The 16,043-nt window shown below is 36.9% G+C and overlaps 1 protein-coding gene across 1 annotated transcript in view; it reads left to right on the top strand.

The window, feature by feature from the left end:
• Positions 1–16,043, top strand: part of MYO9A (myosin IXA) — a 170,869-nt gene that overhangs the window by 79,927 nt on the left and 74,899 nt on the right. Inside the window, 3 exon segments of the mRNA XM_032469163.1 lie at positions 5,808–6,003; positions 15,378–15,394; positions 15,396–15,498. Coding sequence (XP_032325054.1) covers positions 5,808–6,003; positions 15,378–15,394; positions 15,396–15,498 — 316 coding nt within the window.

Below are 16,043 nucleotides of genomic sequence, written 5' to 3'. Positions count from 1 at the left end.
AATAAGTAAAATAGAGATTAAAAAAATAGTAGAAAAAAGTCAATCAAACCAAAAGGTGGTTTTTTCAAAGAGTAAATAAAATTGACAAACCTCTGGTCAAACTCACAAAGAAGAAAAAAGAGCACAAATAAGCAAAATAAGAAAGGAAAATGGAGAAATTACAACAAATAACATAGAACTACAGAATATCATACTAGAATATTATGAAAAACTATATAGAACTAAAATAGATAACTTACAGGAGATGGACAAGTTTCTGGAAACATACAGTCCACCAAGACTGAATCAAGAAGAAACTGACCACTTGAACAAACTGATCACTAGAAATGAAATTGAATTAGCAATAAAAAAACCTCCTTACAAATAAAAGTCCAGGACCGGATGGCTTCACTGGGGAATTCTACCAAACATACAAAGAAAAACTCATACCAGTTCTTCTCAAACTCTTCCAGAAGATTGAAAAGGAAGTAATACTCCCAGACTCATTCTATGAAGCCACCATCACCCTGATACCAAAACCAGGAAAAGACACCACCAAAAAAGAGAATTATAGGCCAATATCATTGATGGACATAGATGCCAAAATCCTTACCAAAATATTAGCAAATAGAACCCAACAGCACATAAAAAAGATTATACATCATGACCAAGTGGGGGCCATCCCAGGGACACAAGGGTGGTTCAACATACGCAAATCAATCAATGTAATACATCACATCAACAAGAGAGAGGACAAAAACCACATGATCATCTCAATAGATGCCGATAAAGCATTTGATAAAATGCAACACCCATTTATGATAAAAACTCTCACCAAAGTGGGTATAGAGGGATCATATCTCAACATAATAAAAGCTGTATATGACAAACCTACAGCCAGCATAGTACTCAACGGTGAAAAACTCAAAAGCTTCCCACTAAAACCTGGGACAAGACAAGGATGCCCACTATCACCACTCCTATTAAACATAGTCTTGGAAGTCCTAGCCACAGCAGTCAGGCAAGTAAGAGAAATAAAAGGGACCCAAATTGGAAAAGAAGAGATAAAAGTGTCACTATATGCAGATGACATGATGCTATATATAGAATACCCTAAAAGATCCACACAAAAACTACTAGAAATAATCAAAGAATTCAGCAAGGTAGCAGGTTACAAGATTAATGTTCAAAAATCAGTTGCATTTCTTTACATTAATGATAAATCAACAGAAAAAGAAAATAAAGAATCAGTCTGCTTTAAAATAGCACCCAAAGTAATAAAATATCTGGGAATAAATCTAACCAAGGAGGTAAAAGACTTATACACGGAAAACTATAAAACACTGATTAAGGAAATTAAAGAAGACTTAAAAAAATGGAAGGATCTTCCATGCTCCTGGATTGGAAGAATCAGTATTGTTAAAATGGTCATACTGCCCAAGGTAATCTACAGATTTAATGCAATCCCTATCAAATTACCCAGGACATATTTCACAGAACTAGAACAAATCATAATAAAACTTACATGGAACCACAAAAGACCTAGAATTGCCAAAACATTACTGAAGAAAAAGAGGCTGGAGGAATAACTCTCCCAGACTTCAGACAATACTATAGAGCTACAGTAATCAAAACAGCATGGTATTGGTACAGAAACAGACATATGGACCAATGGGACAGAATAGAGAGCCCAGAAACTTTTGGTCAACTAATCTTTGATAAAGGAGGCAAGAATATACAATGGAATAAAGACCGTCTCTTCAGCAAACGGTGTTGGGAAAACTGGACAGCAGCATGTAAATCAGTGAAGCTAGAACATTCCCTTACACCATACACAAAAATAAACTTAAAATGGATCAAAGTCTTAAACATAAGACAAGATACAATAAACCTCCTAGAAGAAAATATGCGCAAAACATTATCCGACATATATCTCAAAAATGTTCTCCTAGGGCAGTCTACCCAAGCAATAGAAATAAAAACAAGAATAAACAAATGGGACCTAATTAAACTTACAAGCTTCTGCACAGCAAAGGAAACCATAAGTAAAACAGAAAGACAACCTACGGAATGGGAGAAAATTTTTGCAAATGAAACTGACAAAGGCTTGATCTCCAGAATATGTAAGCAGCTCATACGACTTAATAAGAAAGAAACAAACAACCCAATCCAAAAATGGGCAGAAGACCTAAACAAGCAATTCTCCAACATACATACAAATGGCCAATAGGCACATGAAAAAATGCTCAATATCACTAATTATCAGAGAAATGCAAATCAAAACTACGATGAGGTATCACCTCACACCAGTCAGAATGGCCATCATTCAAAAGTCCACAAATGACAAATGCTGGAGAGGCTGTGGAGAAAAGGGAACCCTCCTACACTGCTGGTGGGAATGCAACTTGGTACAGCCACTGTGGAAAACAGTATGGAGATTCCTCAAAAAACTAGGAATAAACTTACCATATAACCCAGTAATCCCACTCCTGGGCATATATCCAGAAGGAACCCTACTTCAAAAAGACACCTGTACCCCAATGTTCATAGCAGCACTATTTACAATAGCCAAGACATGGAAACAACCTAAATGTCCATCAACAGATGACTGGATAAAGGAGACATGGTATATTTATACAATGGAATACTATTCAGCCATAAAACGACAACATAATGCCATTTGCAGCAACATGGATGTTCCTGGAGAATGTCATTCTAAGTGAAGTAAGCCAGAAAGAGAAAGAAAAATACCATATGAGATCACTCATATGTGAGGAATCTAAAAAAAAAAGAACATAAATACAAAACAGAAACAGACTCATAGACATAGAATACAAACTTGTGGTTGCCAAGGGGGTAGGGGGTGGGAAGGGACAGACTGGGATTTCAAAATGTAGAATAGATAAACAAGATTATACTGTATAGACAGGGAAATACATACAAGATCTTGTGGTAGCTCACAGAGAAAAAAATGTGACAATGAATATATGTATGTTCATGTATAACTGAAAAATTGTGCTCTACACTGGAATTTGACACAACATTGTAAAATGTCTATAACTCAATAAAAAATGTTAAAAAAAAAAGGACATGAAGGATATTTTGTCAGTAAATTTGACAGCATAGATAAAATGGACAATTCCATGAAAAATACATTACCAAAACTGACTCCATAAAATACAGGAAAACCTGAAGATTCTATGTCTGTTAAATAATTTGAATCAGTAGTTTAAAACTTTGCACAAAGGAAGTTCCAGGCCAACGTGGTTTCACTGCTGAATGCTTTCCAACACATAAGCAATACTAGTCTTAACGCATTTTCTTTCAAGTTGGAGATACCTTTAAGAAGTGTGAAAGAACCTCAGACATAACAAAGATTTGAGCTGGAAATACAGATTTGGGCCTCATCGTATAGGTGGTATGTAAAGCAGTCATTATGGTTGCAATCAAGTGATGTAAGATGATTGAGGGGAAATGCAAGAATACACAAGAGGAAACCCTGAGAAATTTCAGTGCAGAGCCAGCAGTGGGGACTGAAAAGGGGCAGTACAGAAGGTTAACAGCAAATCACAAAGTGTGTTGTTACAGAAACCAAGACTAGAGAGTTTCCAGGAGAACGATGGGACTAGCTCATGAAGTAGACTCAGAGATCTGGAGCATGAAGACAGGGAGATGGCACCATTACATTTGGAGAAGGAAGGTCTCTATCAGCATTGGACAGTCGTCATGGAACTTTAAACACCTAGAATTTTAGATTTGACCGTGTAGTTACTCCTAGGACAGGATGGTGTTTGGAGCAGGGCAGACGGGCGTTTTAGTTTCCCGCGCCAGTGCTTATTATGTTTGACCTCTCATGAACTTCTTTACCTCATGTTTACTTATCAGTGAAGTGTGGTTTGTAACTGATGCTGCTTTACTGAGCAATTGTTAGAATTCAGTAAGTTTTGTGTAGTGCTGCCTTAGTGCCTGACCTTTGTCCGCCTTTGGTAGGTGCTTTTTTTTTTTTTTTTTTTTTTCTTTTTCCCCCCTGCTGCTGCAGCTGCCGCTGGTGATTGGATTTGGAAATTCTTACTCAGTTTTACTAACTTTGGTAATACATACTTCTGCTCAAAGGGTACTTAGGGACAAACTAAGCACCAACACTTCTGGCTTGTTGTCCCTTTTCCTCTGTTTTCAGGAGAACCAAGAATTACTAGGAAAGGAAAGCCCTGAAAGGTAATAGGATGAGTCTGAGCTGCCTCTGGTCGTGAGCTTTGATGGTGTCATGCTAGGCATGATCCTCAGAGAATCCCGAGTTAAAGCCGTTCTGTGGAGCTGCGCCAGCCTAGAGTGGTCTACTCAGCCAGTCCTAGTCCTTCCATCTGGGTGTGGTTGGGGTGAGGCGCCGGGACCGTCTGGCCCTTCTTCCAGAGTGTGAGCTGCTTGCCCTTCCTGCCTTTCTTCGGGGCATTTAAACCCATTTTCTTGTGTTCTGTCCTTTCCAGCCCCCACTGAGAGGTGGTTTTTGCTGGCTGTTTACAGTCCTTAGGTAATCTTACCTAGCTCTAAAAATCTGCATGCTGATAATACCCACATGTATTTTCTGAAGTCTCTGTAGGACTCTAGACACGTATACCTGTCTGCCTGCTGGATGTCTGTCTGCAGACAGTCTGGTGGTTATGAGTGGCTGTGTTGGAGCCTCTGTCCTTCCACTTGCTGTGTGATAGGGGCCAAGATAGTTAACCTCTCTGTGACTGAGTTGCCTCATCTATAAAATAGGAATAATAGGATCATCTACCTCAAGGAGTTTTAGGAGGATGAAACGAACTTAAATGAGACAACACGCGTAAAGCGGTTAGACAGGCGCCACACACTTAGTGACCTCTCGGTCCGTGTTACCTGCTCTTACGTCGTCATCCTCGCCGTCTCAGACTTCGCTTGCACACAGCTTAGCTCCTGATCCTCGTTTTCTGTCCCCATGCCTCTGTTTTCTCTAGGCTTCTCCATATCAGCATGTGACACCTCCATCCACTTAGTTGCTCAAACCCAAAATACGGGTGTTACCCTAATGCCCTCATTCTCTCACCATGCCCTAATCCTCCAGCAAGTCCTTTGCCCTTACCTCCAAAACGTACCCCAAACATGGTAACCATTTCCCCTTTCCACTAGTGCCGCCAACATAGGCCAAGTCGCTGTCAGCTCTTACCTGGAATACTGCAGTAGCTGGCCTCCCTTTTCCATTCTTTGTACAATTTATTTCCTCTGCGGCAACCAGTGTTGTTTATAAAACACCAGTTAGCTCCTGTCACTGCCCTTCCAGGGGCTTTCCTTTACACTTGAATAAAACCCAAACCCCTAATCCAGACTTAGACCCCTGCTATGGCCTTTGTATTTGCCTCATCTTCCACCACTCTCACTCTTGCCCAGAATGCTCCAGTCACTGGTCTTACTGGTTTTCTCTGCACTTGTCCAGCTCATCACCACCTGCAGGTGTTAGGTACGTGTTCCCTTTGCCTGGAATGCTGTCCCTGGTCTTCCTATTTCTGGCTCCTTTTTGTTGTTCAGCTCTCTTGTGATTTTATGTGATACTCCTTTAGAGAGTCTCTCTCTGGCAGTGTTTAAGAAGCTGCAGTACGTTTGTGGAATGTTCATTCTAATTTAAATGAATTACAGAATTCAGTAGTTTTAGGGTTGGGATTTTGTAGAGAGGGTATCTGTCTGGTCCAGTTAGCTGCCTAAAAATGAAATCACTTCTAGGGCCTTAATTCAACTGCTGTTCAGATATGTCACTCATTATCTTCTTGTTTCAATAATTTTTTCAAAATTAACACTGCTATTTTTTCATGTAGGATTTCCGGGAAAAAAATACAGATCACATGCGCCCGGACATTGTAGCTCTTCTGAGAAGCAGCAAGAGTGCGTTTATCTCCGGGATGATTGGAATTGACCCCGTCGCTATTTTCCGATGGGCAGTTCTCCGAGCTTTTTTCAGAGCCGTGGTTGCTTTCAGGGAGGCTGGGAAAAGACACATTCAGAGAAAAACCGGTAAGCAGTAGATGTTGGCATCCTCCCATGCTTCATCTTTTGAGTTTTTACCTCGCTAAGAAGTATAGACACAATAATTTTATTCTCTTTGTTTTCTTATTATGCCTAACGTCGTGTTTCAGACCTAATGAGTGCTGGTGCACTTACGTGGTTAAGTGGCTGTATGCTGTCTGTGTGTGTGTGTGTTATATATGCATGTACATTTGTATTAACAAATACTGACAGGAGTAACGAGTATAAAGCACCTGGTATTTACTAGGCATTCAGACATCAGTATGATTTTTAAACAGGAAGTGAAATTATCATTATTTAATTATACAGAATTTAATATTGTTACCTTTCTCTCTTTTACATGTAATCATTTAAAATAAACTCTTTCTGCCAGGAAGCTTCAGCACAGAGCACTAGGGTACAGCTTGTGCTTTCAGTGCTTTCAGAGTTACTCATAGGCTTTTGCCACGTGCATAGTGGGAAAACTAAATTCAGCTTTTATATATTTTAAATGAGTAAATATATTTAGGAGATTGTATTTCTAAAATGAGAGGCAAAACTATGTGTGCAGACTGGCCTTTGTGGACAGAATGATAGTTGTTTTTTTTTAATGAAAGAAATATCTTAAAACTGCTTTGCCTTTTTCAAAATTATTTAAGAGGCTGTCTTTGCAAAAAGCCTGAAAAAGTTTTTTTACTTGAGGTATAAGGGACATATAACATTATGTTAGTTTCAGGTATATAACACAAGTATTTGTGTACACTGAAAAATGATACCATCCATCACTGTATACAGTTAGAAAACTGTTTTTTTTCTGTTGATGAGAACTTTTACAATTTAATCTCTTGGCAGCTTTCAAATAGGTACTGCAGTATTATTGACTATAGTCACCAGCAAAAAGCTTTAAGAAAGTTTTTTCTTTTATTTTAAGATGCATTCTTATTTATTACAATGGACTTAACAATTTTGAAAATTAATATATATCCTGCCAAGATGTAACTAAGAGAAGAAACTTTTCTTATATTTACTATTTAAACACACTGCTTTCTCTAACAGTTACTCACATTGTCTACATACTCCTTTGGCATTCAAAATATTATTTGTGAAAGCTGCTTGTATGTATATTATTTATTAGTAAGGCATGCAGTGTCACTGATAATCAGCCAGCTGAACTGTATTATCTCTACTTTGGTAATTTCTAGATTCTTCTTGTTTGCTAATTTAGTTTTTCTTTCTGGTCAGCACAGATCTTCCTAATAAACTCTTTTATTCTGGAATATAACATGCATACAGAAAAGTGCACAAAACAAAAACATGTAACTCAGTGAATTATCACGCAGTGAAAATACCCCTGGGGCTCCTAGGTTAAGAAATAGAGTATTACCAACGTTCTAGAAGGCTCCCTTGGAAAAAGTTCTAAAATTTCACTTTTTATCAAGAAAAAGAAAAATGATAGTTCATTTTCATTTGAAGGCAATGATTGAGCATATTTGTTATATAGAATAATTGTTTGTATCACAGTCTGTTAGTGTCATTGTAGCATTTAGTATTTTTCCTCCCTCTACACCACTTCCCACTTGTTTTCTTGTGGGTTTAGGATAAAAGGATACTATAAAAATAGAGCATTGTAGCATTGCAAAGTGAAAACTAACAAAATAAATATGAAAATGGATTAAGTAGTATATTCAAAACTTTTATAATGACCATAAGTAGTACATAAACATATCAAAGTGAAACACAAATTGGAGGTTATTTAACCAGGAGTAGAATATATAAAAAGCAGAAGGTAACTAAGTTACAAACCTTTTTTTCTCTAGTGATGAGAACTTTTACAATTTAATCTCTTGGCAACTTTCAAATATGTGCTGCAAATATTATTGACTGTAGTTGCCAGCAAAAAACTTAAAGGAAAAGTTTTTTCTTTTAATTTAGGAAATGAGAATAAGAGGTCAAAGGTAATATTTCTAATGAAGAAAGAAGATATAGACTGCAGAAGTACAGTATACATTCACTTCCTTTGAGAATATCTTTATAAAAAATTTCAACTGACTCTTAGCTAATTGTCAGCAAATGCCCTGATGGTGAACCCTCCCCCCTACAAAATCCTGGATTTTCTTAAGAAGTTCCCTAATACTGTTTCTCTTCATCAAGCCAATTGAGCGCAAATGTAAATATCAAATTTAAATCTACTTTTTACTCTTATTTTTTCTTTTTTTTATAGGCTTCCAAATTAGAGGACAGAATGCCATTTTAAGATCTTTAAATAAAAATTAATTCAGTTTATTATTTTTAAAAATAAATTTTGTTACAGTTGTAGATGTACTTTGGTGATCAGGAAACCATAAAATGGATATTTGTAGAGTCATAAGTAGGCAATCTGAGTGAAGCTAATGTTGGCCCTGCTGGAAGATAGAATTAAAAATAGTAATGATCTGTCTTGTCAGCAGTGAGGTATGGGAGAAGAAATTCCAGTGATATGCACCTTGCCTCTGATTTGCTCCTCCTTAATAAGAAAGAGCCTGGATTAGAGAATACAGAGGAGATTATAACTTGGCCATGAATTTCATGGTATGTAGATGTGAGTGCAGTGATGCTTTATTGGTTCTTTTGGAGTTACATAAAAGTGTAACCAAAGAGGAATTTTGATCCATCTAAAAAGACCAGACAGAGACTGGGAATTCACTTGTCGCATTGGTGTAAGAGGCAAGAACGAGAGAATTCAAAGTGCCATTCAATTTCCTTCATCCACAGGAAGAAAAGCTAAAGCCATTCAATAGTGTCTGCAGATAGAGAGCTTTAATGGTTCCAACATAACCTGTCCCTCTTCCCCACCCCACTCAGTGGACTGCGTGACTCTAATGTGCTCCCGTTTGTTTCTGCAAGTGGGACAAGGATTCCACTGACCATCTATTTCTAGAAATGACTGAGTACTAAAACTAATTTAGATAATCACCCAGGGTCTAGCATCTCTGTTCAGTACTCTGCCCACAATTCTATCCAATACTTAAGACAATCAAATGGATTTTTGTTAACAGACAAAACCCTGACCATTATTTATAAATCACTTCTGTATCAGGCACCATGGTGTGGTGATTAAGAGAAAGGGTTTTAGATTGAATGTCAGTGAAATGGTGGAGTAAGGACCTCTGAAAATTTTCTTTTCCTTAAAAGCAACAAGAACACTTGCAGAAAGTGTCAGAATAACTTTGTCAGAGCTCAGGAAATTCATCAAAGGCTTGCAGTAATTTGGGATGTATTCCTACAAGAAAAAAGGCTGAATATCGGTAAGGACAGTGCACTTCGTAGGGTTTTAACTTTTGCTGTTCACCTCCCTCCCTCGCCAGCTCTCCTGAAAAAGAATATATATACACACACACACACATATGTGACTGAATCACTTTTCTGTACACCTGAAACATTGTAAAAATCAACTCCAATTTTAAAAACTGGTAAAAAAAAAAAAGAAGAAATTAAGTATTTTAAAATCAGACTAGATTGTTATAAATTAAGGTGCCAGCTATAATTCCCTTTAGATCTGTTAAGAAAATAACAAAAAAATATAGTAAAAGAAATGTCCAAATATTAAAATAGTATTCTTGAAAACAACTGTTTGATGTAAAAGTAGGCAATAATGAAAGAATAGAGGAACAGAAATAATATGTCTTAAGACATATATGGAAACTAGACAACACATTTCTTAATAACCAATGAATCAAAGAAGAAATCACAAGAAAAATTAGAAAATAGTGTGAGATAAATAAAAGAAAATATACACCCAAATCTTATGGGATACAGCTAAAGCAGTGCTTAGAGGGGAATTTATACTTTCAAATACCTCTTAAGAAAGGAAGGAATATCTCAAATCAATAACTGAATGCCCCACCAACAAATAAAAGTTTCTTCTTTAACCAAATTTTTTCTTTAAACAGATGAACAAAATTGACAAACCTTGAGGTAGACAGACCAAGAAAAAGAGAGAAGAGACTCAAATGACTAATTTTGGGAATGAGAGGGAGGTGCTACTGCTGAATTGATGGAATAAAAAGGATTATAATACTATGAACAATTCTGTGGCAATAAGTTAGAACCTAGTGGAAATGGAAAATTCATAGAAAGATGCAAACAACCCATAACTGACTCTAGAAGAAACAGAAAATCTGAAAAGGCCTGTAACAAGAAATGAGATTGAATTAGTTATGAAAAAAATCTTCCCACAAAGCAAAGCCAAGGAACAGTGAATTCACTGATAAATTCTATCAAATACTTAGTGAAGAATTAATACCAATTCTTTATAAACACTTTCAAAAAACAAAATATAAGGAAATATGTTCATTCTCATTCTGTGAGGTCAGTATTACATGGGTTCCAGACAAGACATCACAAAAATGAAAACCACAAACCAATATTCCTCAACAAATAACTTCAACAAAATCTTAGCAAGTTAAATCCAGCAATATGTAAAAAGTGTTATATACAGTGATCTAATGGAATCTACCCAGAAATGCAAGGTTGGTTCAACTTAGAGAAATCAAATCAATGTAATACAACACATTGATAGAATAAAGAGCAAAAATCACATTATCTCCTCAGTCAGCACAGAAGAGGCACTTGATAGAAGCCAGTACCTTTTCATGTTTTTCATCAAAAACACTGAACAAATTAGGAATATAGGAGAATTCCTCAGCGTGAGAAGGGGACTTAGGAAGAACCCAAAGCTTGTATCGTACTTGATGATGAATGACTGATTACTTCTTTAAAGTCGGAAACAAGACAAGGAGGTCTCCTTCACCTCTTCTATTTAACATTGTCCTGGAGGTCCTGGTAAGAGTATTCAGTCAAGAAAAAGAAATAAAAGACATCCAAATTGGAAAGGAAGAAACCATTTTCTTTGCAGATGACATATGATGTATAGGATTTCCTAAGGAATCTACAAAAAAATCTACTAGAGATAGTAGATAAGCTTATCAAGTTTGCAGGAACAAGATCAGTATGCAGAACCGGTTCTGTTTCTGCACACTAGCAGTGAACAGCCTGAAAAGGAAGTTAGGTTGGTGCTCCAATTACAAGAGCACTGACAAGTGTAAAATACTTATTAATAAGTTTAACAAAAGAATTGTAAGACTTTTTCACTGAAAACTACAAAATATTGTTGGAAAAACTTAAAGAATACCTAAATAAATGGAACGGTATCCTATGTTCAGGCATTGGAGGGCTTAATATAATCAAGATGGCAATACTTGATTTACAGGTTCAACATAGTCCCTGTCAAAACCTCAGGTGTCTTTGTGAAGATATTGACAAGCTAATCCTAAAATTGGTGTGTAAAGGGATCCAGGAATGCAAGAAGAGCAAAAGTTGGAGGACTCAACATTTCTCAGTTTGCATTAGGCAGTGGATTCTTCGATATGACATTGAAAGCATAAGCAAATGAAAAAATGGATAAATTAGACATCATCAAAATTAAAAACTTTTGTGCCTCAAAGGGCACTATTAAGAAAGTGAAATGACGACTCACAGGATGATAGGAATTATTTATAAATCATACATCTGATAAAGAACTGGTACCTAGAATATATACAGAAGTCTTGCAATTCAGTAATAAAAAACCAATAGTCCAATTGAAAAATGGGCAGAGGACCCAAAAGACATTCCTCCAAGGAAGATATGCAAATAGTCACACGTGAAAAGGTGTTCAACGTCACTTGTCATCAGGGAACTGCTAATCGAAACCAGAATGAGCTACCAGTTCACATCCACTAGGATGGCTACGGTAGAACACAGGTAATAGCAAATATTGGTAAGGATGTGGAAAAATGGGAGGCCTCATAAGCTGTTAGTAGGAAATGGTGCAGCCACTTTGTAAAACAGCCTGATAGTTACCTTTCCTAGTGGTTCCACTCTTAGATACCCAAAACAGCTCAAAACAGGTGTTCAAACAAAAATTTGTACCTTTTGTTCTTAGCATTACATTCATAATAGCCAAATTGTGTAAACAGCTCAATTGTTCATCAACAGAAGAATGGATAAATAAATGTTGTATATCCACATAATGGGATGTTGTTCTTTTATATAAAGGAATGAGGTACTAGTACATGCCACAACATGGGTGAACCTTGAAAGCATTTTGTTAAGTGAGTCAGACACAAAGGGCGACATACTGTATGATTCCATGTATATGAAGTGTCTAGATAGGCATATCTATAGAGACAGAATTTTGAATAGTGTTTGCCTGAGGCTGGAGTGGGTAGGATGGGAGATGACAAGGGGAGTGGTAGTTAAAAAGTATAAGGCTTCTCTTTGATATGATGAAGATATTCTAATATTGATTGTGCTGATAGTTAAACAGCTTTGGGAAGTACACTATAAACCATTGGATTGTACACTTTAAATAGGTGAATTGTATGCTGTGTAAGTTATATTTCTCTGTCCATCAGTTAGAAGAATGGGTAACCAAGTTGTGATGCATTCCTACCTCGTAGCATTATTTAGCAACAAAAAGGAGCAAACTGCTGATACTCACAATGGATGGTTCACAGAACACTTAGCAAACAGCCAGGCATGAAAGAACATGTGCGGCGTGATTTCATTTAGTTTAAGGACAGGCAGAGAAATACACAGTGATGGAAATCATTCCTCAGTTGACTCTGGGAGGGGTCAGGGTGGTATTGACAGGAAAGGGATAAGATAACTTGCTGAGGTGATGGAAATGTTCCATATCTCGATTGAGAATTGCATGATGTAAACGTTTGTTTAAGCTCATCAAGCTGTATACTTGAGATTAGTGGATTTTTACTGTGTGTGAAATACACCTTTAAAAAATGGTCCTAAGACCTAGAAACTGTCACAGGGTCAGAGGCATGGCTTCAAGTTAGAATGAATGCAGTGGGACTGGCAGCGAGCTTGCTGCATGGCGTAGGAGATTCAGAGAACCTGAAGCTTTCTGTGGCTGAAAGAGCGCTGAAAAATTCTCTCTGTGGCCCTTGCCTAGAGGAAGAGCAAATACCTATCAACCTGTTAGGCCTTAGGTAAAGTGAAAAAAAGTTCCCTAAAAAAATCAGTGCCCCGTATCTTCCCCGTGTATGGGTTATGATGTCTAAATTTGTGCTGTTTGGTGCATTATCTCAAACTAAGAAATTATCAAAACTAGACCAGGAACTAGTGTAAGCAAATACTAAATAGACCTCTTTTAAGAGTTTATGAGATTGCACTGAAAATACACTGATAAAACCATCCTGGGAAACCAAACCACTCTGACAGCGGGAGTTGGTACACACGACAGAGAGGAATGTCCCTGTAAGGTTTGGAAATATTATTATAGTCTGTAAAATAATGTTTAAAGTTGTTAAAGAGTTCAAAGAAGGCATAGAAAGCAGAGTGAAAGAAGTTAAAAAATAAAAAACACTAAGGTGTTAGATATCTTGGGACACAAAAGAGTCGCAGATACAAAATTACCCATATCCAAATGGCGTTGCCACAGGTTATTTAGCTAAATAGAAAATAGAGTACAGTGGTTGTAATAGTGGTGAGCGAGTTCTAACTTCTTAAAATTATGTAATAATTTAGTGTATTTAATGCCCTAAACTTTTATATAAAACACTTCAGTACTATGATCTTCTTAAATTATTTCTGACTAGCAGTGCATCAAGTTAGCTATTGAAGGGCCTGAAAGTCTGGTGCTAGAGAACTCACCCTGGTGTTTTTTTCTCAAATGGTCCAGCTCAGCTGCTATCCTCCCCCCAACCCCTACCGTACCCTGCAGTCAGCCAAGTGCAAGCTGGTGGGAGCCTGAGCATTCTTTCTCCAGCAGCCTGTGGAGGGCAGGATTATTGATAATAATGAGGATAGAATATTTTTATTGAGGCACCTTTTGACTAAGAACTGTTGGTAACCTGGTAATACTTGTCTCCTTTTGAAACAGTAAACACTTGCAACTATGGGCTCTCCATACTGGATAAATGAGATAGTGTTTTATTAGCTTCCTTTTTAATTATAGGAAAAATTTTTACTTAAAAAGCCTACTATATATATATAATATATATTACTAGCTGATTTTATGGTGTCGTAAGATTCTGTCTCCTTAGCTAAAACATAAGTGCCTATTCTGTGGATGTAGAATTTCAGATTAAGGAATTATAGTTTGATTAAACCATGCTTTTGCAAACCTCTTTGCATTCCTCTGCCTCTGTTTAACTTTTAAATGACTCTTCCTTGAGACCTATTCATAGATAGTATCTTATTCCTAATTATACGGTAAATAATCTCCTGTGGAACTTAGTTCATTGTTTTTGTGTTGCTTAATTTGCCTCTGTCTACTGTTCAGCTCTTCACTTTTGTGTTTAAAAGGCAAACATACATACATTTGAACTTTTAAATTTTTATTATTTATTTTTTTTTAGGGGGGGAGGTAGTTATGTTTATTTATTGACTTATTTTTGATGGAGGTACTGGGATTAAACCCAGGACCGCATGCCTGCTAAGCAGGCACTGTGCACTGAGCTACACCCTCCCCCGCACATTGGAACCTTATGTTCTAACTGTAGAGATGTTCTCTGAGTAAATGATACTCAGCTTCCCTGAAACCTGGAAAACCTGAACTCTCTTTTCAGTCCATTTATTGCTAATATTTATGGTACATTCTACCCTCGCCCTCACCCCAACCCCGACCCCTGCCTTTATTGCTCGAGTGACTCACTGTGTCAGTAGCACTAATCTGGGGCTTTGGTCTTGCTTGAACGTGCTCTCTTCCCTTCACCCTGACACTTAATTCTGTCTCACTTTGCTAAGAAGTGGTTGTGAGGTATGGATTTTCAGCTTTGTTTTCAGATTTATAAATACAGAAGTGCTGCTGGGTTTTCCTGCTCTTTGGTGCTTTTCTTCCTACCCTTTCAGCATTGACACACTTGGAATTCCTGCAAGTGTGATTAATTGCGAGGTTTGTGAAAGTTTGCCTGGGTAAAGTGTTTTGGGTGTACTTCTCTTTGGGATTCCATCAGTGTTTCTTGCATTGTTGCCAACTAATTATATTTCAGACCTGATGAAAATGAGTCCGTTAAAAAAAAATAACTACACCATACAAATTGTTTTGGAAATTTTCCTAATATTTGAAATTAGAAATTTTTAGTATGTTGTTAACTCAAGACACTTTTGAGTCCTGAAAAAGGATGCTTTGAACACCTAAATAGGACTTTTATTTTTTCCTCTTATTTCTGGGTACTTTTCTCAAATTAATTGGAAAAATTATTCACATTTAATCCCTATTACTTGATACATTTTTATATACTCTTATGATAGTTGGCAGCACTGTCCTTGATTCTCTATTGGTTTGGGCTTATATAATGTCTTTTTCTTTTCTCCATTTTTTTGTTTTTCTTTTGCTTCCTAAGGACATGATGATACAACTGCCATGTGCAATTTTGAAAAGTATGGATAGTATTAGCTTTCTCCAACACCCAGTCCACCAGAGGAGCTTAGAGATTCTGCAGAGGTGCAAGGAAGAGAAGTACAGTAAGGCTGCGAATCCTGATAAACTCTGTGTCATCACATTCATTTGGAAATGGAAACCAGGAGCATTCGACCCCTGGGTGGGATACAGATTGCGTAGGAAATGTGACCTGTGTAATTTTGACCAGTCTCATGATACTTCCATTGAAATCTTTGTTCCTTCTCTTGGGAAAGTTACTATACCTCTTCTTTTAACTTGGATGACTGTTTGCCTATGATCCTGGACTTGTTAATTATAATTGGTTATAGGCTCTGAATTGGTTTCCATTTTTGTCTTTAAAGTACCTGAGTGATGGGAAAAATGAATAATGATTTTTTTTCCTGTTGATTAAAAAATAAACTTTATTGAAATCTAGTTGAGGTAAAGTAAACTGCTTGCCAGAACATACAGTTTGGTAAGTTTTGACATATATATACTGCTGTGAAATCATCACCACAATCAAGATAATTAACGTATCTAACATTGCCAACAATTTTCTGTCTCTTGAATTCCTGCTGATTTTTACCCTTATTTATACTTGCATTTCAAGATCAGCAGTGTTCCTTTC

This window comes from Camelus ferus, chromosome 27, assembly GCF_009834535.1.
Source record: "Camelus ferus isolate YT-003-E chromosome 27, BCGSAC_Cfer_1.0, whole genome shotgun sequence".
In the NCBI taxonomy this organism is placed as follows: domain Eukaryota; kingdom Metazoa; phylum Chordata; class Mammalia; order Artiodactyla; family Camelidae; genus Camelus; species Camelus ferus.
The sequence above is the reverse complement of the archived record's forward strand: the minus strand, read 5'-3'. Positions and strand labels throughout refer to the sequence as shown.